Source organism: Salvelinus sp. IW2-2015, linkage group LG32 (genome assembly GCF_002910315.2).
Source record: "Salvelinus sp. IW2-2015 linkage group LG32, ASM291031v2, whole genome shotgun sequence".
Taxonomy (NCBI): Eukaryota; Metazoa; Chordata; class Actinopteri; order Salmoniformes; family Salmonidae; genus Salvelinus; species Salvelinus sp. IW2-2015.
In genome coordinates this window covers 6,878,567-6,904,913 of record NC_036871.1, presented here as the reverse complement: position 1 = coordinate 6,904,913, position 26,347 = coordinate 6,878,567, and the positions used below count along the sequence as shown (strand labels likewise).

General features: G+C 42.0%; 1 protein-coding gene across 1 annotated transcript; it reads right to left on the bottom strand.

Annotated features, from left to right (window-relative positions):
* Positions 1-269: 269 nt before the first annotated feature.
* sec62 (SEC62 homolog, preprotein translocation factor) lies at positions 270-26,347 on the bottom strand. Its single transcript, XM_023977078.2, has 8 exons — positions 26,251-26,347; positions 18,819-18,927; positions 9,900-10,005; positions 9,435-9,630; positions 9,206-9,301; positions 6,945-7,005; positions 6,664-6,783; positions 270-1,371 (listed from the first exon to the last, which is right to left on the bottom strand). Exons 1-8 carry the CDS (start codon positions 26,284-26,286, stop codon positions 833-835), a joined length of 1,263 nt encoding a protein of 420 aa, XP_023832846.1. The 5' UTR covers positions 26,287-26,347; the 3' UTR covers positions 270-832.

Genomic DNA, 26,347 nt, shown 5'->3' with positions numbered 1-26,347 from the left:
AGAAAGTAATGCCAAAAAAAACAAGGCTGGGGGAGAAACTACAGATTCTGGTCCATCCAGATTAGTTATATTTGCACAGCCAGCGGTTGGTCAATTGTAARGTGATGGCTGCTTACGAGAGATCAGATTCTGGCTTTAGTCCAAATACAAGAGCTGAACCGTGTACAGGAGGGCCACTGCTAGTACAGGACACTTGGCCCAGTTGTGTGACAATGGTCCAAAGGAAAGGGTTGGTTTGAGTAGGGAAAACGTGCCTCCTGGACACAACACTGGGCTTAACTTTGATTGTACCAATCACACATCTTTCATAAGACCACAGTCAGGATTTGAGGGACAGGTAGAGAAGATGGCAGTATTTCTCCTGGCAAAACAAGGATTCCATAGTTCTATAATTCCCTCATCTGTGGAGATTGACTAAACTTTGCCTCACGTACAAAAACAAGACATACAAGGGACCATTGTACACATAACATGTAGAGCAGATGAGTCTTTCTGAACTAGGATGATATGGGATAAAGTCATAACGTAAGTACCAAAAAAATTGGGAGAACTATCGTGACAACTTCCTCAGACAAGCACGTCTGTTAAGTTAGTTTGCATTTCTCAGTTGAAATCATTTCAGAACCACAATAAGGCGTTTTTTTTCTCTCTTCTCTTTTCCATTGTCATAGCCGTTTGCTTCGTTTCACCGGTGTCAATACCAAGACAGACGTGGTACAGTATAGTTAGTGGAAGATCGGAGCAGACAAGATGGGGAGGTGTCTCCTCAGCGAGGTTGAGAGAGGACCTGGAGGAGATCCTTCAGAGGAGGAGGTGGTGGTAGAGATAATGTTTATGTTTGAACAGACAAGGGCTTTGCCTCACCGTCTCCCTTCTCCTCCACTCCTCMTTCCCCCTCTCCTTCCCCTTCCGTGTGCTGCTCCAGCTCTTCGCGGGTGATCATCTCAAAGTCGTTTCCGTTGCTGTGCTGCGAGCCCTCGTCCTCCCGGCGGTCGCTGTCCGTGTCCGAGTGGCGCTCGGCGGCGCTCGTCAACGTCCCCGCCGCCTCAGTCACCTCGCTTTCTTCCGTCCCTTTCGGCGCTGTGCCCTCACCCTCTTCTCGTTCCACCTCTGCTTCCTCCTCTTCCTCCCCACCATCACCCTTCTCCTCGCTGTCCGACTTCTGGGCCTTGGCTGCGTCTGCATCGGTGGTCTTGCCTTCTGTCTTGTCCYGGCTCTTCTTGCTGCAGCCCCGTGGGCCCTTGTACTCGTGCGTGTAGAGCGGGCGGAAGGAGTCGATGAAGCCCACGTCGGCAGTCAGGTTGGGCAGGAACCAGAAGTGGTGGCGACCGCCCGTCACCAGCCAGATGATCAGGAACAGGATGCAGCGAGCTGATGGGAGACAAACAAAAACAATGTCAAATGGCATTGTAATGTTAAGGTAAGAGCCTGGAAGTAACATCATTGGTTCTGAGGGGAGGMAATGAAGTCCTATGACATCAACTTTGGTGCATTGTTGGTAAACTCACAAGTGGTAAACTTACCAGGGCTGGGTTTCCCAAAAGCATCTTAGGGCTAACTTCGTTGCAAGAACCTTTGTAGCCGCATCGATAAATCTCTGAGCTGTTCCCCAAAATCATTGTTACTGAAGTTGCACTTAAAACGCTCGTTATTTACCGACTGCCTCAGACCACTCGTACAATAGCTAAGCGAGACGTGAGATAATTTGCCTTTGTTCACAGAAGACCTCCACTAAACAAAATCAAGAACGATATGTGTGTGTGTGTATATAATGTGTAACATGCGCAATGACTTGCCAAATCTACAATTTAGTGCATTATTATAGGGTAAGCAGGAGAATAAGCCGCCTCAATATTTGCAGCAATATGGGTGATAATATACACCACATTACCAAAAGTYTGTGGACACCTACTCGTCGAACATCTCATTCCAAAACCATGGGCATTAATATGGAGTTGGTCCCCTCTTTGCTGCTATAACAGCATCCACTCTTGTTGGGCGATTATGCCTGTTTTGCAGTCAGCCATCCAATTCATCCCAAATGTGTTCCATAGGGTTGAGGTTAGGGCTCTGAGCGGGCCAGTCAAGTTCTTCCACACAGATCTCAACAAACCATTTCTGTATGAACCTCACTTTGTGCACGGGGGCATTGTCATGCTGACACAGGAAAGGCCTTCCCCAAACAGTAGCCACAAAGTTGGAATCATCTAGAATGTCATTGTATGCTTTAGCGTCAAGATTTCCCTTCACTGGAACTAAGGGGCCAAGCCCGAACCATGAAAAACACCCCCAGACCATTATTCCTCCTCCACCAAACTTTACAGTTGTCACTATGCATTGAGGCAGGTAACGTTCTCCTGGCATCCACAAAATCTAGATTCGTCCGTTGGACTGACAGATGGTGAAGCGTGATTCAGCACTCCAGGGAACGCGTTGCCACTGCTCCAGTCCAAAGGCGGCGAGCTTTACACCCCTACAGCCAACGCTTGGCATTGTGATCTCAGGCTTGTGTGCGGCTACGCGGCCATAAAAATCAATTTCATGAAGCTCGCAACTAACAGTTTTTGTGCCGACGTTGCTTCCAGAGGGATTATGGAACTTGGTAGTGAGTGTTGCAACCGAGGACAAACWATTTTTACGCACTACAGGACTCAGCGTTCCCTTTCTGTGAGCTTGTGTGGCCTACCACTTCACAGCTGAGCCGWTGTTGCTCCTAGACATTTCCACTTAACAATAACAGCACTTACAGTTGACAAGGGCAGCTCTAGCAGGGCAGAAACTTGACGAACTGCCTTGTTGGAAAGGTGGCATCCTATGACGGTGCCACGTTGAAAGTCACTGGGCCCTTCAGTAAGGCCATTTTACTGTCAATGTTTGTCTATGGATATTGCATGGCTGTGTGCTCGATTTTACACCTGTCAAGGGGTGTCCACATACTTTTGTGTGTACACTACTATTCAAAAGTTTGGGGTCACTTAGAAACATCCTTGTTTTTGAAAGAAAAGCACATTTTTTGGTCCATTAAAATAACATCAAATTGATCGGAAATACAGTGTAGACATTGTTAATGTCGTAAATGACTATTGTTGCTGGAAATGGATGATTTTTAATTAAATATCTACAAAGCCGGAGAGGCCCATTATCACAACCATCACTCCTGTGTTCCAATGGCATGTTGTGTTAGCTAATCCAAGTTAATCATTTTAAAAGGCTAATTGATCATTAGAAAACCCTTTTGKAATTATGTTCGCACAGCTGAAAACTGTTGTCCCAATTAAGGAAGCAATAAAACTGGCCTTCTTTAGACTAGTTGAGTATCTGGAGCATCAGCATCTGRGGGTTCGATTACAGGCTCAAAATGGCCAGAAACAAAGAACTTTCTTCTGAAACTCGTCAGTCTATTCTTGTTCGGAGAAATTAAGGCTATTGCGAGAAATGGGGCYGCAGGTAGCCTAGTGGTTAGAGCGTTGGACTAGTAACCGAGAGGTTGCAAYATCGAATCCCTGAGCTGACAAGGTAAAAATCTGTCTTTCTGCCCCTGAACAAGGGAGTTAACCCACTGTTCCTAGGCCGTAATTGAAAATTAGAATTTGTTCTTAACTGAATTGCCTAGTTAAATAAAGAGAAAAAGAAAAAAGAAACTGAAGATATCATACAACGCTGTGGGCCATTGGAACACAGGAGTGATGGTTGCTGATAATGGGCCTCTGTACGCCTATGTAGATATTCCATAAAAAATCAGACGTTTCCAGCTACAATAGTAATTTACAACATTAACAACGTCTACACTGTATTTCTGATCAATTTGGATGTTATTTTAATGTACAGAATATGTGCTTTTCTTTCAAAAACAAGGACATTTCTAAGTGACCCCAAACTTTTGAACAGTAGTGTGTATATATATATATATATATATATATATATATATATATATCACACAAAAGTTAGTGTAAATACAGTGCCTTCAGAAAGTATTCAACCCTTTGACGTGTTTCACATTGTTGTTACAGCCTGAATTTAAAATGGATTAAATYGCGATAATGTCAAAGTGGAATTATGTTTTTRCTAAATGAATTACAAATGAAAATGAGTATAAGTATTCATCCCCTTCGTTATGGCAAGCCTAACAACTTCAAGAATAAACATTTGCTGAACAAATCACATAATAAGTTGCATGCACTCACTCAGTAACAGGCTTTAACATAATTTTTGAATGACCTCATCTCTGTACCCCACACATCCAGTACAATTATKTGTAAGGTCCCWCAGCTGAGCAGTGAATTTCAAACACAGATTTAACCACAAAGACCAGGGAGGTTTTCTAATGCCTTGCAAAGAAGGGCACCTATTGATAGATGGGTACAAATAAAAAAGCAAACAATGAACACCCCTTTGAGTATGGTGAAGTTACTAATTACACTTTGTATCAATACACCCAGTCACTACAAAGATACTGGCGTCCTTCCGAACTCATTTGCCAGAGAGGAAGAAAACCGCTCAGGGATTTCACGCTGAGGCCAATGGTGACTTTAAAACAGTTAGAGTTTAAATGGCTGAGATAGAAGAAAACTGAGGATGGATCAACAACATTMTAGTTCACTCCACAATACTAACCTAATTGAAAGGAAGCCTGTACAGAATAAAACTATTCCAAAAACATGCATCCTGATTGCAACAAAGCACTAAAGTAATACTGCAAAAAATGTGGCAAAGCAATTCACTTTTTGTTCTGAATACAAATAGTTGTGTTTGGGGCAAATCAAATACAACACATTACTGAGTACCACTCTCCATATTTTCAAGCATAGCAGTGGCTGCATCATGTTATGAGTATGCTTGTAATCGTTACGGACTGGGGATTTTCAGGATGAAAAAAGAAACGGAATAGAGCCAAGCACAGACAAAATCCTAGAGGAAAACCTGGTTCAGTCGGCTTTCCATCAGACATTGGGAGATGAATTCACGTTTCAGCAGGACAATAACCTAAAACACAAGGCCAAATCTACACTGGAGTTGCTTACCAAGAAGACAATGAATATTCCAGAGTGTCCGAGTTACAGTTTTGACTTAAATCTACGGCAAAACCTGAAAATGGTTGTCTTGCAATGATCAATCAACAACCAATTTGACAGAGCTTGAAGAATGTTGAAAATAATAAAATGGGCAAATATTTTACAATCCAAGTCTGCAAAGCTCCTCGAGACTTACCCAGAAAGACTCACAGCTGTAATCACTGCCAAAGGTGATTGTAACATGTATTGACTCAGGGGTGTGAACACTTATGTAAATTAGGCATTTCATTTTCAATACATTTGCACATTTTTTTTAATCTAAAAACATGTTTTAATTTTGTCATTATGCGGTACTTTGCGTAATGGGCGAGAAATCAAATTGAATCTATTTTGAATTTATGTTGTCACAACAAAATGTAAAGGGGTATGAATACTTTCTGAAGGCGCTGTAGATAAAATATAGTGTTAATGCATATGATTGTGTTGACTCCCAATAACCAAAATATTGGGAGAAACAGTTCCTCCCCTGAGTGACTGAAGGCAGCAGACAATATACTAGGTGTGATTTACAACCTGATAMCAATATTTAGACTACTTAACGATGTATGGGTGAATTTCATTAATCATGCATTGACTGCATCCATTCAATTCTGCCAACAGTGCCTTACTGTACGTAATGGATTTTTTTTGTCAAAGCATAAACTGTGAATGATATTTTAGACGGATATTATGATCATCTATGCGTTTCATTTCTGTAAAGAACTTAAAACGGTGTCAGTTCCCCTAAGTTACATTGGGCCCAGATCAACTATTAAAAGGGTAAAGAACAAAACAAACTTTTTATTGGAATGTCATGTAAGGGTTGGATAGGTGWATTAGCAATATTGTGATATATTCTACCTAGCATATTAGGAGAACATGTTGGAAGTACCATATTGATTGAAACTCCCCAATCTTTTCAGGTTGTACACAAGTGTCTAGAGCAGGGATGGGCAACGTTGATGGGGGTGGGGGCTCATTGGCTCGTGCAGTCAGAGTCTGCCTTAGCCTTTTGGGGGCCTTAAGCGGAATGTMGTTCAATCAAGGCTGGAATGAAAACCCGCAGACACTCGGTCCTTATATTCGAGTAGCACACGATTAATGAATTAAATCAGTCAACACAAACGGATATTGAAACAATWAAAAAAAATCTAACTGCAATAGAGCTTGCTGGGAAATATGATGGGTGTGGTTTTGGTTCAAAGTGAATTGCATGAGTTTCAGGCGAGTTAATTAGGGTAAAACTAGGCCCTCAAAATAAGGTCCTTATGAAATGCGTATGATATGTTAAAATGTAAATGTATGATAAAATTCACTTAGGGTCTCACTTGGTGAAGTCCATAGGACACAATAAATGTATGAATGCAACAACCATGTCTCTTTCACTAACAAATACAGTCATGGGTTGTATCTCTACAATTTACTCACATTTTATACACTGGAGAATTCTGGGAATACTAATCAAAAAATGTTTGTTTTTTTGCTGCTGAAATGGGTTAATTGAGTGACTGACAAAAGAGAAACTATGGGTTAATTGAGTGACTGACAAAAGAGAAACTGCTGATGCACACCCCCCCCCCCTAAAAAGGCATGTTTTCTTTCTGTCACTTACCGACAGCTAACAGCAGTATACTGGCCACGAAACAGCCTGCTGCCACGCTCAGGTAGTATACACCCACACGCATCTCAGCCGGCCACAGTGGGAAAAGAGTGGCCGCAATCACTGCAATCACTAGAAACACAGAGACAGACACGCCTTAGTACAGTGGAAAATAACCATTGTTATTCTTCTTCTTTACCAATTCAGTCGCAGTTTTCAGTCAATTGTGTGAATGACAGTTTAATCAACAAAATGTAAATGTTCTAGGTAATTAACACTACAATGCCACTCACCCAGAATCAGTCCCATGGCAAAGGTTTTAAAATGGACTGGATCATAGATCCAAACAAACACCTGGGAAGTGGAGTAAACGTCAATTTTACATTTCACCTTAAATATTTGTTTATTTGGGAGGGGAAAAATCTGAATTTGCCACGATTCACCGGTTTCAGATATTACATGGTGTAGTCAGTGCATGTCACATTGAACCATCTGCCATCATATGAAAACAAGCTAGCCTAGCAAAKTGACGTCACAAAGAATTTGGGTCTTATGACACGTCATGGAGAATGTCTCGTAAAGTGCACCCTCAAACAGTTATTTTGTGAAATAACCTTTTCTTGGAATTCTCTCAAATGCCACATGGAAACACGAACACCAAAGTGCTGAATTCATGTACAGTTGAAGTTGGAAGTTTACATACACTTAGGTTGGAGTCATTAAAACTCGTTTTTCAACCACTCCACAAATTTATTGTTAACAAACTTTATAGTTTTGCAAGTCGGTTAGGACATCTACTTTGTGCATGACACAAGTAATTTTTCCAACAATTGTTTACAGATTATTTCACTGTATCACAATTCCAGTGGGTCAGAAGTTTACATAAACTGTTGACTGTGCCTTTAAACAGCTTGGAAAATTCCAGACAATTATGCCATGGCTTTAGAAGCTTCTGATCTTTTGAGTCAATTGGAGGTGTACATGTGGATGTATTTCAAGGCCTACCTTCAAACTCAGTGCCTCTTTGCTTGACATCATGGGAAAATCAAAAGAAATCAGCCAAGACCTCAGAAAAAAACCATTGTAGACCTCCACAAGTCTGGTTCATCCTTGGGAGCGATTTCCAAACGCCTGAAGGTACCACGTTCATCTGTACAAACAATAGTACGCAAGTATAAACACCATGGGACCACGCAACCGTCATACCGCTCAGGAAGAAGAAGCGTTATGTCTCCTGGAGATGAACGTCCTTTGGTGCGAAAAGTGCAAATCAATTCCAGAACAACAGCAAAGGACCTTGTGAAGATGCTTGTGGAAACAGGTACAGAAGTATCTATATCCACAGTAAAACGAGTCCTATATCGACATAACCTGAAAGGCCGCTCAGCAAGGAAGAAGCCACTGCGCCAAAACCACCATAAAAAAGCCAGACTACGGTTTGAAACTGCACATGGGGACAAATGTTGTACTTTTTGGAGAAATGTTCTCTGGTCTGATGAAACAAAAATATAACTTTTTGGCCATAATGACTGTCGTTWTGTTTGGAGGAAAAAGGGGGAGGCTTGCAAGCCGAAGAACATCATCCCAACCGTGAAGKACGGGGGTGGCAGCATCATGTTGTGGGGGTGCTTTGCTGCAGGAGGGACTGATGCACTTCACAAAATAGATGGCCTCATGAGGAAGGAAAATTATGTGGATATATTGAATCAACATCTCAAGACATCAGGCAGGAAGTTAAAGCTTGGTCGCAAATGGGTCTTCCAAATGGACAATGACACCAAGCATACTTCCAAAGTTGTGGCAAAATGGCTTAAGGACAACAAAGTCAAGGTATTGGAGTGGCCATCACAAAGTCCTGACCTCAATCCCATAGGAGATTTGTGGGCAGAACTGAAAAAGCGTGTGCGAGCAAGGAGGCCTACAAACCTGACTCAGTTACACCAGCTCTGTCAGGAGGAATGGGCCAAAATTTACCCAACTTATTGTGGGAGGCTTGTGGAAGGCTACCTAAAACATTTGACCCAAGTTAAACAATTTAAAGTCAATGCTACCAAATACTAATTGAGAGTATGTAAACTTCTGACCCACTGGGAATGTGATGAAAGAAATAGAAGCTGAAATAAATCACTGTCTACTATTATTCTGACATTTCACATTCTTAAAATAAGGTGGTGATCCTAACTGACCTAAGACAGGGAATTTTTACTCMGATTAAATATCAGGAATGGTGAAAAACTGAGTTTAAKTGMATTTGGCTAAGYTGTATGTAAACTTCTGACTAAACTGTACATACGAAAACGCTCAAACTGTACACRTTCTCTGATTCAGAGGGGTTGGGTTAAATGCAGAAGACACATTTCAGTTGAATACATTGTTGGACAACTGACTASGTATCCCCCTTTCCCTTTCCTTCAAAGCGGATATTACAAATACCTCTGACTAAAGACGTTCTCATCTACATGTCAACTGAAACATGCTCACTTTCCCAGAAATTCTTGCCTTTCATTTCCCCTATCTAACCTGTTATCCGAAGTTACCCTGTGTTCCAACTCACCTCATTCCCATCCAGGAAGAGCTGGTCCTCATGAGGCTCCAGTTTGAACTTCTTCTTGGCATCTTTTTTCTTCTTTGGCATTCCGGGGCTATCATCCTGAACAAAAAGACACAGCAAGATCAGAAACATGACCTTTACAGAAATACGACTGATCCATGTCTACGACGAGACTGCTTCAGTGGTCTACTACAACATGCTTATGGCCTACGTATTCACCCAATTTACTCACACTCTTCTCCTTCTTTGCATCTGAAGCCTCGGCATCCTTGGAATCCTTCTTCTCTTTCTTCCCCTTCTTCTCCTCCTCCTTGCCGCTGTCGCCCTTAGCCTTCTCTTTCTCTTTCTCCTTATCTTTCTTGATGTCCTTCTCTGGCTTCTTCTTCATGACTTTCAGAGCGCGGTGGAAGAACTGCTTCTTCAGTAGCCTGAACAAGGAGAGCAGAAACCGCGTGGTCGATAGTTACTCTCGTGTGTAGGCTGGTAGTTAGTCTAGTGTAGTGTAAAGTTGTAGTTAGCTAGTGCAGTGTTAGTGAAGTCAGTGTAGGGTGGTAGGTAGCGGTAAATAGTCAAGTGTATAGTCAATGTGGTAGTAAGTGTGGTGTAGCGTGGTAGTGATATTAGTTAGTCTAGTATACAGTGGTAGTGATGGTAGTTAGTCTCGTGTGGTATGTAGTTGAAGGTAGGTGGGTCCCACCTATTGCAGTAGTCCACCACAGAGTCTCTGGTGGTGAACACAGCCTCCTCTCCCTTCTTGGCCTTGGCCCACTTGGAGTCCAGCAGACAGTCTACTGCCTTGGAGGCTGACATGGGGAAACCGGCAACATGTTCAAACATACAGACAAGACACGGAGATACTGAGTGGTGAAACTCAATGGCTATCATGCCATGTCAACAYCTGATGTGTGGGACCAGTTATCAGAAGGCTCAATCCAGATCAAAAGTATCCTTTGTTGTCTCAATCCTGTTTATAAAGAGACAGTGATGAAATATTCCAAACAATTGTTGTGGGATCATAGACAATATCTTGGTTGTAGCATGTGATGTGGTATATAGAGCTTTGGTCTAGTTTTGTCATCAAGACTCATCCAAAAGCAGGGGGGGGCATAGGCTCACTTAAAACAATTATTTTGTMCTGGGTGAACGTTCTGAAATCCTGGCCCCTGGGGATATGATGTGTACAAAAGCTACTCTCCACAACAGACACAGAAGCTCACACAGACATTTAACCCACAACTGTGCAAACAACATTTACTGACACTGTTGAGAGCAGCAGCTCTGCTATGGGGCWAACATTGAAAAGGTACTAAAACGTGATAGGATGTCACTTTGGCCGAAACAAGTAACCCTCTTTGAATCTTGTATTAATCCACATCTTCATTTGAGACAGACCAAATGGCACAGTTCTAAGCCATCTTGTATCTATACCATTTCAAGCCAACCCCATGGCTTGAATGTACAAAACATTAGGAACACCATACGAACATTGAGTTGCACCCCCTTTTGCTCTCAGAACAGCCTCAATTCATTGGCGCATAGACTACAAGGTGTCGAAAGCCTTCCACAGGGATGCTGGCKCATGTTGACGCCGATGCTTCCCACAGTTGTGTGAAGTTGGCTGAATGTCCTTTGGGTGGTGGACCGTTTGTGATAAACAGGAAAAACTGTTAAGTGTGAAAAGCCCAGCAGGGGTGCAGTTCTTGACTCTCAAACCGGTGCGCTTGGTACCTCCTACCAGACCCTGTTCAAAAGGCACTTAAATCTTTTGTCTTGTCCATTCACCCTCTGAATGGCACACACACAATCCATGTCTCAAGGCTTAAAAAAACCTTCTTTAACCTGCCCCCCCCCCCCTTCATCTACACTGACTGAAGTGGATTTATCAATAAGGGATCATAGCTGTCGCCTGGATTCACCTGTTCAATCTGTCATGGAAAGAGCAGGTGTTCCTAATGTTTTTACACTCAGTGTAGAGGGTTACCTACTGATCACAGCATGTTCTGTACCACCACTCATTCATATATCTTTATGTACATATTCTTTATCCCTTTACACTTGTGTGTGTATAAGGTAGTAGTTGTGGAATTGTTAGGTTAGATTACTTGTTGGTTATTACTGCATTGTCGGAACTAGAAGCACAAGCATTTCGCTACACTCGCATTAACATCTGCTAACCATGTGTATGTGACTAATAAAATTTGATTTGATTTGATGTTTGTGTTGGAGACTGTCTGGTCTGAAATCCCACAGCTGAGGCCATGAACTGATTCATGTAAATGTCAAGTTTGATTTTGAAAATATATCTTATTGTAATTCTGGCTTTTCAAACTAACACAGACATTTAGATAATTACTGAAACTTGGTGAAAGTCTGTGCCGGACACTGATGTGTCTCTGAATGGATACAATGTTTATAGATCTGACAGACGTGTGGGTGTCACCATATTCATAAAGAACAACTTGCATGTTGCTGTGTGTATATCCACCTCAGTCTACAAACTTTTTGAATATCTTGTCCTAAATGTGGGCCTGGGTAATAATGCCCAACTAACATCAGTGGGAATTTATCGCCCTTCCCAATAGATCTTAGCAAATTGTCTGACTTGCTGTCTAACTACGGTGAATCTGAATTATTAACATTGGGTGATCTTAACCTGGATTGGTTGATGCCAGTATCAGACAGACTGAAATATATTTGTACTGAGCTAAATTAACTCAACTGATAACTAAACCAACACGCCCCAACTTAAAAACACCACGAAAAATCTACTCTTTTGGATATCATTCTGACAAACACCCCTTATAAAAGTATACAGCCAATGGAGTCTTCGCTAACGAGCTCAGTGACCATTGTCCCATTGCCTGAATTAAAGATACTAAGCTATCTAAATCGTGTCCATGCATTATTACAAAGAGACATTTCAATGACCAACATTTCCTGTATGACCTGGTTGGGAGGGTGTGCTGTCCTCTATCTTCGATTCGGATCAGGTCCTTAAATGTTTTACCTCTCTGTTTAACTCTGATGCAGACAAGCATGCCCCATATAAGAGATTAAGGGTAAAAGACAGCTATAACCCTTGGTTCACACATGAATGATCTGAAAGATTTCATAAAAGAAACTTAGTTTGGGCTCAGGCTAAATTGACATTCTAACCTCAAAGGCAGTCCTTCAGATATTCAAGAAATAGATGTCTTACTCTGGTTAGAATAGCAAAGTGAACATACTTCTTGAATTGTGTATATGAGGGGTTGAAATCCCCCCCCCCTCCCCCAAATTGCCCGAGCAGGTTAAGACAGCCTCTGGTCCCATAACAGACCACATTTGTGGTGCTATATTTAACCATTTTGCCTCAGCTGGCTGAGATGAGATTCAAATAGATCTTTTAAATAATGGTTTCTGAAAATAGCAAAAGTTCCACTAGAATGAGTCCTTTATTAATCTCTAAACAGACAGCAGAGACTGATGTACTTCAAGGCACTCTTTTTTCCATTTGAACCATTTTGTGTCAATGATGTAAAGTGCCTTGTAAAAAATGTATCAAAAGATATCCACTGGAGTTGATTCGCTTTACCGCTTTCTACTGCAGCTTTCTCCCCCAACCCCCGCTCACTGTAGAACCTTTGACCCGCATTCATTATTTAACAATTGCTTCTGGTGCAATCCATAATATCTGGAAGGGGGTACATGTCCTCCCTTTTTACAAAAGGTTGAGAGGCTTCTGACCTAGACAACTACCACCCAATTTCTAAACTATCTTGCAAAAATATTGGAATCACTTGCAAACTCTCAACTAAGAACTTTTTAACTTCAAATTATATTCTTAATGTGTACCAGTCTGGTTTTAGAACTGGACATAGCACCGTGTCAGTCTTAAATTACATTCAATTGCTTAGATCATAAGAATCACTATGTTGCCATATTTATAGACCTATCCAATGCTTTCAACCATTCCCTACTCATTCAAAGGTTGAATGAAATGGGCCTCAWCCAGGTGTCTTGCAAGTGGTTTGGGAGCCATCTGTCAGACAGGACACAATGTGAGCTTTCTGATGGTGTCAAGTCACCTCGATATTACTGAAGGTGGTCGATTTTGGGACCTGCCCTCTTTACTATCTATATAAATAATATTGGTCTATCTGCAAAACGTGTAACGTTCATCTATATATAGATTACATTTATCTACGCTATTGCCCCTACCAATTTTGGCACCCTGCAGAAAGCCCTTGTGAATTTAAAAATTAGTACTTAAATGTGGGGGGAAAATAAATGTATGCTGTTTTCTAATTATTGTAGAAATATTTCAGATGGCTTAGCCCATTTATGCATTGGATGGTTCTTTCATAGAGCAGGTTCCGCCTACACATATCTGGGCTTTTGAATTTACAATAATTTGATGTTTAAAAAAAAAATGAATTAGTTAGTTAGCTAGTTATGATGAGATTTAAATGTAGGCTTCTTTTATAGAAATAGATCATGCCTCCTTAATTAGGAGGAAACAGACTGACCAAAAGTATGTGGACACTAGGGTTACACATTTTGGGGAATATTCTGGTGGAAACTTTCCGTGGGAATTAACGGGAATATATGCAATTAATATAAATTAAATGTAGATGTTTTTTGCATTGAATATATTTACCATATCATATGGAGACAGAAACGTAAACCTTTTACCTTATGAGTAGACAATTGCAAATGATTAAATCCTTCCAATACAATTTGTTGTTTTTTTTAAATTTAGTTACGAATTAAATTACTTGACTTCACATGGGATGATTTCACTAAACAACAAAAGGGAATATTGAATGATCACCAATGATCCCATCACATCTCCCTAAAAACAGACTATCATCTGTAAAGTGATAGTCTGGAAACTAAAGCTTTGGTTGTCTTCCTCTCACTCTTCCATGTCTTCTCCCTAGACCTCCTCAATGTCCACCTCTTGAACATCAGACTCTGAGGCCTCATCTTCACTGTCACTTTCCAACCCTGTTGAGGATGACTCGTTGTCAGGCAAAAAAAAAACTCAAATTTGCCCGGATGGCCACCAATTTTTCAACCCTTGTATTGGTCAGCCTGTTGCATGCTTTGGTGTGTGTGTTCCCAAACAAGGACCAGTTGCGCTCTGAGGCGACTGATGTTGGTGGYATTTGGAGGATGATAGAGGCAACAGGGGAAAGAGCCTCAGATCCACAAAGTCCCTTCCACCAGGTGGCTGATGAGATATGTTGGCACGACTGCCATATTGCATCTKCATCCCAAAGCCTTGCTTGGAAGTGTCCTTCGCCAGACTGTCAAGAACCTTGCCCTCATCCAGGCCAAGGTGGCGAGATACGGTAGTGATGACACCATAGGCCTTGTTGATCTCTGCACCAGACAGGATGCTCTTGCCAGCATACTTGGGGTCCAACGTGTAKGCTGCGGCYTGRAWGGGCTTCAGGCAGAAGTCTTCACGCTTTTTGATGTATTTCAGAACTGGAGTAACAGTGAAGTGGGCAGGACAGTACAAATTTATTCTCTTACATTCTCTTACAAGCAGAGTCTGAACATCAGACAGGATGCCATTGTCTCAATCCGTGCAATGGCTACTGCTATAGGTTTCAGGAGTTTTAGGCTGCTTACCACTCTCTCCCAAAATACATCATCCAGGAGGATCCTCTTGATGGGGCTGTCCATATCGGCAGACTGTGATATGGCCATTTCGTGGAGACTCCTTACCCTCCAGGAGACTGTCAAACATGATGACACCACCACCCCAACGGGTGTTGCTGGGCAGCTTCAAGGTGGTGCTCTTATTCTTCTTACTCTGCTTGATGAGGTAGATTGCTGCTATAACTTGATGACACTTCACATACCTAACCATTTCCTTCGCTCTCTTGTAGAGTGTATCCATTGTTTTCAGTGCCATGATGTCCTTGAGGAGCAGATTCAATGCATGAGCAGCACAGCTAATGAGTGTGATGTGAGGGTAGGATTCCTCCACTTTAGACCAAGCAGCCTTCATGTTCGCAGCATTGTCTGTCACCAGTGCAAATACCTTCTGTGGCCCAAGGTCATTGATGACTGCCTTCAACACATCTGCAATGTAGAGACCAGTGTGTCTGTTGTCCCTTGTGTCTGTGCTCTTGTAGAATACTGGTTGAGGGATGGAGATGTAGTTAATTATTCCTTGCCCACAAACATTTGACCACCCATCAGAGATGATTGCAATACAGTCTGCCTTCTCTATGATTTGCTTAACCTTCACTTGAACTCTGTTGAACTCTGCATCCAGCAAATGTGTAGATAAAGCATGTCTGGTTGGAGGGGTGTATGCTGGGCGAAGAACATTCAGAAATATCTTCCAATACACATTGCTTGTGAGCAGAGGTGAACCAGTTGCATACACAGCTCGAGCAAGACATTAATCAGCATTTCTCTGACTACGTTCCTCCACTGATTCCAGGAGCACCATGAGCTGTTGCTATCGATAAGGTGTCTGATTCATCATTTTCACCTCGAATAGAAGTAGAGGGACTTTTGTCAGAGGTTGCTTGTTATGAGCGCTGAGGGAACTTTATGCACTTGGCCAGATGATTCTGCATCTTTGATGCATAAAAAAAATCAAATAAATACAATTCCATGTAAAGATCAATAGTTAAGCAGTTAGATAAACAACTCCTAAAGAAGATAAATGTTTTAAAATTAAACATGTATGGAAACAGGTGAATTATTACTCCTCAGTTAGCAGGCTCAAGCAAGCTAAAACCCACATGGTAGGAAAAACTAACTAGCAGAAATTGTTAAAAAGTTATAAATTATTTAAACACTTATATCCTGCCTGTTTGTCCCTGTCCGTGGGTATCGTCAGACGGGGCCACAGTGTCTCGACCCCTCCTGTCTCAGCCTCCAGTATTAATGCTGCAATAGTTTGTGTCGGGGGGCTAGGGTCAGTCTGTTATATCTGGAGTATTTATCCTGTCTTAACCGGTGTCCTGTGTGAATTTAAGTATGATCTCTCTAATTATCRCTCTCGGAGGACCTGAGCCCTAGGACCATGCCTCAGGACTACCTGGCCTTGCTGTCCCCAGTCCACCTGGTCGTGCTGCTGCTCCAGTTTCAACTGTCCTGCCTGTGGCTATGGAACCCTGACCTGTTCACCGGTCATGCTACCTGTCCCAGACCTGCTGTTTTCAATTCTCTAGAGACAGCAGGAGCGGTAGAGATACTCTCAATGATCGGCTATGAAAAGCAGACTGACATTTACTCCTGAGGTGCTGACCTATTGCACCCTCTACAACCACTGTGATTATTATTATTTGACACTGCTGGTCATTTATGAACATTTGAACATCTTGGCCATGTTCTGTTATAATCTCCACCCGGCACAGCCAGAAGAGGACTGGCCACCCCTCATAGCCTGGTTCCTCTCTGGGTTTCTTCCTAGGTTCCAGCCTTTCTAGGGAGATTTTCCTAGCCACCATGCTTCTACACCTGCATTGAGGTTTTAGCCTGGGTTTCTGTACAGCACTTTGTGATATCAGCTGATGTAAGAAGGGCTTTATAAATACATTTGATTGATTGGACTTTTCTGTAGGCTACTATTCACTAGTTAACAAAAACTCATGCAGGTCATATAAAATATAACAATGCATTCGGAAAGTATTCAGACCCTTTGACTTTTTTCCACATTTTCTTACATTACAGCCTTATTCTAAAATGGATTACATTGTTTTCCCACCTCAACAATCTACACACAATACCCCATAATGACAAAGCAAAAACAGGTTTTTAGAATGTTTTGCTAATTTATTAGAAATAAGAACTGAAATAATATTTACATWAGTATTCAGACCCTTTACTCCGTACTTTGTTGAAGCACCTTTGGCAGCGATAACAGCCTCGAGTCTTCTTGGGTATGGCGCACAAGCTTGGCACACCMGTATTTGGGGAGTTTCTCCCATTCTTCTCTGAAGATCCTCTCAAGCTCTGTCAGATTGGATGGGGACCGTCACTGCACAGCTATTTTCAGGTCCCGAGTCTGAGGTCCTGAGCGCTCTGAAGCAGGTTTTCATCAAGGATCTCTGTACTTTGCTTCGATCCTGACTAGTCTCCCAGTCKCTGCCGCTGAAAAACACCCCCACAGCATGATGCTGCCACCACCATGCTTCACCGTAGGGATGGTATTGGCCAGGTGATGAGCGGTGCCTGGTTTCCTCCAGACATGAAGCTTGGCATTCAGGCCAAAGAGCTCAATCTTGGTTTCATCAGAGCAGAGAATCTTGTTTCTCACGGTCAGAGTCCTTTAGGTGCCTTTTGGCAAACTCSAAGCGGGCGGTCATCGGCTTTTTACTGAGGAGTGGCTTCCGTCTGGCTACTCTACCATAAAGGCCTGATTAGTGGAGTGCTCTCTGACCAAGGCACTTCTCCCCTAATCTCTCAGTTTGGCTGGGCTGCCAGCTCTAGGAAGAGTTGGAAAAAGTTTGGAACCACCATTTAAGAAGGAAGGAGGCCACTGTGTTCTTGGGAACCTTCAATGCTGTAGACATTTTTTGGTACCCTGGCATCAACACAATCCTGTCTCTGAGGTCTACCGACAATTGTTCGACCTGCTTTTTGCTCTGACATGCACTGTCAACTGCGGGACCTTATCTAGACAGGTGTGCGCCTTTCCAAATCATGTCCAATCAATTGAATTTACCACYGGTGGACTCCAATCAAGTTGTAAAAACATCAAGGATGATCAATGGAAACTGGATGCGCCTGAGCTCAATTTAGAGTCTCATAGCAAGGGGTCTAAATACTTACCTTATTTAGGTATCAGTTTATTTTTAATACATTTGCAACATTTTCTAAAAACATGTTTTTGCTTTTTCATTATAGGGTATTGTGTGTAGATTGCTGAGGACGTATTTATATAAAAAATAAAAATACATTTTTTAATCTATTATAGAATACAGCTGTAATGTTACAAAATGTGAAAAAAATGTAAGGGGTCTGAATACTTTCTGAATGCACTGTACCTCTAGTAATTTTTTCAACTGATACCGGGGAGACCTTCAGACGAGTCTTGTGAGACCTGTGGGCTCCCTAGAGCAAAACAACCGATACGTATGTGTTCGTGAGAGTCTATTGTGTAGCCCAAACTGTTCTGACAAGAGAGACAGAAGTTGGCAAAGACATTAAGAAAAGACATTAAGAAAACCCGCTAAGCCCTCCGACATTTTCAACCGCTCTCTGTAATACCCAAATGTTTAAAGCAGACCACAGTCCCTGTGCCCAAGATCGCCACGGTAACCGTAAGGCAAATATTAGTCTATTGTATTCTATACATGCTGGTTTTCGTGGGCTATACCTGAGACATGAAACAGATAGGTGGGAGGGCATTACAGGCTGTCGGCCAATTTATTAATGCGCAATTTGCCTAAATGGGTAATGGAAACAGGGGTTATTCAACACTAGGTTTTTGCGACACTAGGTGTTCAATTGTGACGGCATTACGTCCAGCTGTTTTTAAATCGACAAGATCGTTACACATGGAAACGCAACCTAGCAGGCAATAGTRGCATCCATTTTCTATGCTAACTTCCTAAATGTCGACCAAAAGAAAAAAACTTATGGAAACATATTTACTGACCGATGAAGTAGTCCACCCGATGGCCCATCATGTTAGTGGATTTGGTGGGGCAGTTGAAACGGAGGAACTTAGCCACTGCCTTCTCCTCCTTGGTGGGCTCGCTCACCTCCTACACACACACACACACACACACACACACACACACGTGAGGAAGGCACAAAATAAAGTAGGGCTAAATGTTATCCTTTCTCTACTTCTACAGAGCATTGTAAATAACTTCTATATCAGACCAGAGAAGCAGATCGGCCAGTTAACCCAGGGCAGGGGTGGGGTTTAGGTCAAGTTGTAGAAAATTCCCACTCACTTCCTCACACGCAACCCAGTAGCAGTTACATAAATGTCCAGGTTCCTGCAGGGGTGGGAGTTCCTTCCCCAGCACACCTTAACTGGACTCACCTGCACCCTAATCAGTTGATTCCTTCTTTGTATTATCCTCATGCGTGGAACAAACGAGGAAGAGGTGAAGCGAGAGGTTTTACTCGTCCCAAAATCGGTCCACGAAAATATGCCCACGAAGTGAGGATTTTTTTTATGGAGGTCAATGAATGTCGAATTTGGTCAACAAAAAATGTAATTGCTCATTTGCAACGTGAGGCTTATTTAATCTAATAGAAGCTTCGTAATGGTTAGGTTGTTACGAATGTAGTGATAAGTAAAACGCACGTGGCATTTTGGGAACTTTGAAAGGGAAAAAAAGGACTTCATATCGGAGTTGTCTGTTGTAAGAGAGATGATATAACCCGTTTTAGCGTGGACATTGCCATTTAGGGCTTCCACCATTTTAAAGTAAGTATTCCTAGGAGCTGGGAGCGATCAGCCAATGAAGAAGAAAATGTACTACTTTAAAATGGAGATAGCCTCAATGGCGCTGCTAATGCTGTCACAGACGCTATAATGGCACTCATCCAAATATGCGTTCTCTATCCCTATGGCCTGTTCACACTAGTATATGCCCCTTCATTGGCTAGAATGGTCCAACCTGATCTCGACCCCTCCCACCTGCTTTCCATCTTTGAGGACATGTATTTCCATTGTTAGAGCGGTCCCGTGTCTATCTAGTCAACAATATAGACAATCTTAGGTTGGAGTTATATGCAAGCTGGCGAGGGGTCCAAAAAGTGAGTAGTATCGTGATATCACAGGTATCCTGCTARTGACACACGTTGAATTATGCAACAGAATGTGACAACCGTAATTAATGAGGCAGTCTAGACAGCGCAGGTGAGTGCAGGTAGGCCTACACAGAGGACGTTTGTGGTTACAGCCCTGTTCCACCACTTTGTTAATGTTTGCATATATGCAAATACATTCAGAGTATAACTAACATAGGCTTGACAGAAACAGGAACCCCATCACTGTCTGCACACCTCAGCTCGCCATCGCGGCAAAATAACATTTTAAAACTGATGGAGATGCAAACGGACGGAGAGAAGCAGCTGATTAGGATAGCGGCTGGTTTGGGAACGCGTGATATTGGATGAAGAACTCATTCTGATATGACATCACGCTCTGGACTTGGTCTGATATTCTATTTTTAGGACTCGTAAGAATGCATTCTGTGCTCAGTCATTCATTTCGATATGAGAAACTTACACACMTATCCATTTGGGGGTGGTAGTGTTAGATTGCCAACTTAGATGCTAGCTAACTAACACACATTGTGTGTGTAATAATTTGCGCTATTGAAACACCTACACATTCCAGGGTTTTGCCGTTATTTTACTATTTTCTACATTGTAGAATAATAGTGAAGACATCAAAACAATGAAATAACACATACAGAATCATGTAGTAACCAAAAAACTAAACAAATCAAGTTATATTTTAGATTTCAGATTCTCCAAAGTAGCCACCCTTTGCCTTGATGACAGCTTTGCACACTCGTGGCCTTTTTCTCAACCAGCTTCATGAGGTAGTCACCTGGAATTCATTTCAATTAACAGGTGTGCCTTGTCAAAAAGTTAATTTGTGGAATGTCTTTCCTTCTGAATAAATTTGAGCCAATCAGTTGTGTTGTGACAAGGTAGGGGTGGTATACAGAAGATAGCCCTATTTGGTAAAAGACCAAGTTCATATTATGGAAAGAACAGCACAAATAAGCAAAGAGAAATAACAGTCCATCATTACTTTAAGACATCAAGTTCTATGATGAAACTGTCTCTCATGAGGACCGCCACAGGAAAGGAAGACCCAGAGTTACCTCTGCTGCTGAGAATAAGTTAATTAGAGTTAACTGCACCTCAGATTGCAGTCCAAATAAATGCCTCAGYGTTCAAGTAACAGACACATCTCAACATCAACTGTTCAGATGAGACTGTGTGAATCAGGCCTCCATGGTSGAATTCCTGCAAAGAAACCACTACTAAATGAAACCAATAAGAGCAGCCTTGCTTGGGCCGTGAAACATGTGCAATGGACATTAGACTGGTGGAAATCTGTCCTTTGGTCTGATGAGTCCGAATTTTAGATTTTTGGTTCCAACCGCTGCCATGGTAAGACGCAGAGTAGGTGAACAGATCTCCGCATCTGTGGTTCCCACTGTGAAGCATGGGAGGTGGTGGTGTGATGGTGCTTTACTAGTGACACTGTCTGTGATTTATTTAGAATTCAAGGCAACTTAACCAGTATGGCTACCACAGCTTTCTGCAGCGATACGCCATCTCATCGGGTTTGTACTTAGTTGGACTATCATTTGTTTTCAACAGGACATCAGATGCATCAGATGACCTGGCCTCCACAATCACCCGACCTCAACCCAATTGAGATGGTTTAGGATGAGTTGGACCGCAGAGTGAAGATAAAGCAGCCAACAAGTGCTCAGCATATGTGGGAACTCCTTCAAGACTGTAGGAAAAGACTTCCAGTTGATTACCTCATGAAACTGGTTGAGTGAATGRCAAGAGTGTACAAAGCTGTCATAAAGGCAAAGTGTGGATACTTTCAAGAATCTAAAATATATTTTGATTTGATTCCGTGTGTTATTTTTGTTTTGATGTCTTCARTATTATTCCACAATGTAGAATGGTAAAAATAAAGAAAAACCCTGGAATGAGTAGGTGTGTCCAAACTTGACAGGTGCTGTACATGCAACTATAATTCACTTCTTAACAATAAACCACAGCATTATTTCGAACACAGGATGCTTACCGAGTTGCATTCCAAATTTCCTAGTCAGGAACAAAGTTTGTTAAGTGCAGTGAGTGATGACACAGCCCCCAGAGAAGGTAACGTTAGTGATCACACAGCGGGAAAATGTCTCCTTCTCAAAACCTATTGGGTGAGAAAGCCAGAGGCCGCCCCCCTCCCTCCCCTCTGACCTTCTCCTCCAATGGGTTTTGAGAAGGAGGCGAAAAGAGGCGATGCAAGGAGTATGCAACTGAGATTCTCCCAGGGGGATCTACACGATTCACATCTATTTTGAGATCAAAACTGAGAATATCGGCAAAGTGACAAGTTTGTATCCCCTGTGTATTTATTCTATATTGTTTAATAGTAAGAAACCATCTACATCCATACCACAATTTGAAGCCTACAAAAGACCAACAGACCGTTTCTAAATTAAAGGTCAAAAGGCTACCCTCCTCTCAACTTGTGTTACCTCCCACCCATCCCTTASCAGGTTCTTTGCACAATTTTTCATGGTAACGCAAATGGGGAAAGGGTAGCCAGACAACCGACTTTCCAAGGCGGCCTACCAAGCAGCCACCCATTTCTCCACCCTGACCTCCACCTGAACTCAAGCCATCCAGGCCTCCACCCAAACCATCCAGACCCCAACCCAGGCTAACCAAGCGACCAACCCATCCCTTACCAGTGGCCAAACCTTCCCCAAGGCCCACTGCATGCTTCAAGTTTGCCAGTTAGCAATACAAGGCCCCGGCTCGGCTACACCAGGCCCCGGCTCGGCTACACCAGGCCGAGTGTAGGCCGAAGCTCCTGTATAGTTTGAATTGCCATCTTTATTCTGTTTGTCTGTATACTATGGTAATTACAATATGCTAATATCTGCACTCACACATGGAGCAGGAATGTGGCTTTGGTCACAACACATCCAAGCCTAGTGTAAACAGAAAACTAGCACATTTGATGTTGAGATATCTCACTAGACATATTTTGCTCACGTAAATCCACCATTACTTCCAACAAATAGCAGCTCCTGTATAAAGCTTGTCTCACTAGTCTTAACTAAACATAACCCAATACAGGAGAACACCAGAGCCCCCTGGGCCCACTTAGTCCCCACTAAGCTGCCCACGTTAAGGCTTTGGCAATATACCTTTTATACTGCATACCCCGCAGGGCCTGCGGAGGTGTGTGCTACACCACTGCTTATAACTATAAATTAAGTATAACTACAAGAAATCTAAGATGTGTCAAAAAAATTATATGCCAACTTGCTAGCCAAGTGGCTAGATGTCAAGATCAAGCTTCTTGGTTACAGCAGAGACATTCAATCCCCTCCTGTATCAAGTTCCCTGTTAACTAAATTAACTAAAATATTGATTTATATACAGTACCAGTCAAAAGTTTGGACACACCTACTCATTCAAGGGATTTTRATAATTTTTTACTATTTTCTACATTGTAGAATAATAGTGAGGACATCAAAACTTTGAAATAACACATTTGGAATCATGTAGTAACCAAAAAAGTGTTAAACAAATCAAAATATAGTTTCGATGCGATTCGTCAAAGTAGCCATCCTTTGCCTTTATGACAGCTTTGCACACTCTTTGCATTCTCTCATCCAGCTTCATGAGGAATGATTTTCCAACAGTCTTGAAGGAGTTCCCACATATGCTGAACACTTGTTGGCTGCTTTTCCTACACTCTGAGGATCAACTCATCCTAAACCATCTCAATTGGGTTGAGGTCAGGTGAATGTGGAGGCCAGGTGATATGATGCAGCACTCCATCACTCTCCTTCTTGGTAAAACAGCCCTTACACTGCCTGGAGGTGTGTTGGGTCATTGTCCTGTTGAAAAACAAATGATAGTCCCACTAAGCGCAAACCAGATGGGATGGCGTATTGGCTACACCAGGCCACGGCTCGGCTACACCAGGCCGAGTGTAGGCCGAAGCTCCTGTATAGTTTGAATTGTCATCTTTATTCTGTTTGTCTGTATACTATGGTAATTACAATATGCTAATATCTGCACTCACACATGATGCAGGAATGTGGCTTTGGTCACACCACATGCTAACTATATTTTGATCTGTGGCAGCAATGATGGTTAAGTGTGCCTTTCATTCTAAATAAATCACTGACAGTGTCACCAGCAAAGCACCCCCACACCACCATGCTTCACGGTGGGAACCACACATGCAGAGATCATCCGTTCACCTACTCTGCATCTCACAAAGACACAGCGGTTGGAACCAAAAATCTAAAATGTGTACTCATCAGACCAAAGGACCAATTTCCACCAGTCTAATGTCCATTGCTCGTATTTCTTGGTCCATTGCTCGTGTTTATTTTCCAAAAGCAGCCAACAAGTGCTCAGCATATGTGGGAACTCCTTCAAGACTGATGGAAAATCATTCCAGGTGAAGCTGGTTGAGAGATTGCCGAGAGTGTGCAAAGCTGTCATAAAGGCAAAGGGTGGCTACTTTGAAGAATCTCAAATGTAAAATATATTTTGATTTGTTTAACACTTTTTTGGTTACTACATGATTCCATGTGTTATTTCATAGATTTGGTGTCTTCACTATTATTCTACAATGTAGAAYATAGTAAAAATAAAGCAAAACCCTTGAATGAGTAAGTGTGTCCAAACTTTTGATTGGTACTAATATATATATTCGTTATTTTTATAGCTCCGCTTGTGTCCATATTCAGTAATACTATACACCTCGATATGGTACAGAAACGTAACGACGAAATARGAAAATCTGGATACCGCCCAACAATAGCCAACGTCTTGGCCAAGTCACAGTAATCTGCATGCTAGCTAGCCAAACAAAAGTCTATCAGACCACATAAATAAAGGTCAAAATCTGAACAATCGTGTGAGGATAATCAGATAGAAGCCAGATTAGAATAGCCATTAGCCCAAACAAAGGAAGCCATGTTTCAAAGTTCATACATGTGCATCCAGGTATACTTTTGCGGCTGAGTCAATTTATTTTTATAACATTATTTAATACGTGTTATTAGAGCCCCATGCAGCTTTTGTTCACTGTATGTGTAATAAATCASTGTGTGTGTTTGTTTTGGCTATGCTCGCTTTAAGTTCACTTCACTCATCGTGGTAAAGCAACATTGCAAGCAGTTATTCCMGAATATTATTACACCACCATGAGTGAGAGAGCACGCAAAAGGGAGGTAAAGGAATAGATAGAATTCTAGCTGTTGCATAATAACCATGAGCTGTTCTTTCAGGCGAAAACTGCCATAAATGAGATATGGGTCTGCAATTTTATGAAATTTTACGACTACCAGCCAAGCTGTCTGTTTCAGCTGTTGTTGATGCATGTCAACCTGTTTCATTATRTGACAATGACCACCAGAAGGCCTAATTGCTTGTAATCTTAGCACTACAGTGAGGTATTTTATCGTCATCATCAGGTTTGTCGCGTTGAAGCGTGTTATGAGTTTGTCTCAAACAAAATTGAGAGGGACTCACACCCCACAGTACACTTGTCAAGCCTTGCTGGTAAATCCTGATACTATCTACGTTTAGTTACGTAATCGATTGGAAAATGAGAAATTGACTATTTTCGTGCAGCCATCAAACATCAACGAATGAGGATGTACRGGTACATCATTGACATTTGGCTTGCTAAACAGTATTTATGCATACCAACACACTCAAACACGCATGCACATTTGGTTACAACCGCAACTTTGCCTGCTTTAAGTTAGCTAACTACTGTCATTGGTGATGGTAGCTAGTAAGACACCGAGTTTCACTAAAAGCTGTTAAAAAGTAGGTTAAGTGTTTTGCGCTAGCGTTCAATACATGAGGTGTATTCATTAGTCGGTTTCCGTTGAAAAACGGAAGCATACAGAGTAAACGTAACGGAGGGGACGTACCTGTATTTGCCCAATAAACGCGTTTTCGTTTGGAATAAACTGTTTCCGTTCTGTTCAAAACGTTTTGCAACGGAAACCGAATACTACACCCCTGGTTTCTGTGATACCCCGACACAGTGAAATATTCGGGTTACAGATAACGGTCTACATAGAACATTACTTCCTTCAAAATAAAATATTTCGGTGGCTAGCAAGCTAACGTTAGCTAGCTACCTGCTAGTTGCAGCTTTTCGCCAATCAACTGCATCGATTCACCAGCAAGATTCTCTTCATATAAAACTAGCCTGTTGCTGAAACTTATACATATTGCCATGTCCAAAATGAGAACGGTTTTCAACTCTGTAATATATCAAACCAAATATTATCTTCTTCCAGTTAGCGTTAAAATTATTTTACCTGGATCCGTTTCTTATGCCTCCTGCGCTCCGCCATGATCCTCCAACACTGCTCGTTTGACGTGTGTTCACGTACGGGTAGTATCGCGACAGCAAAA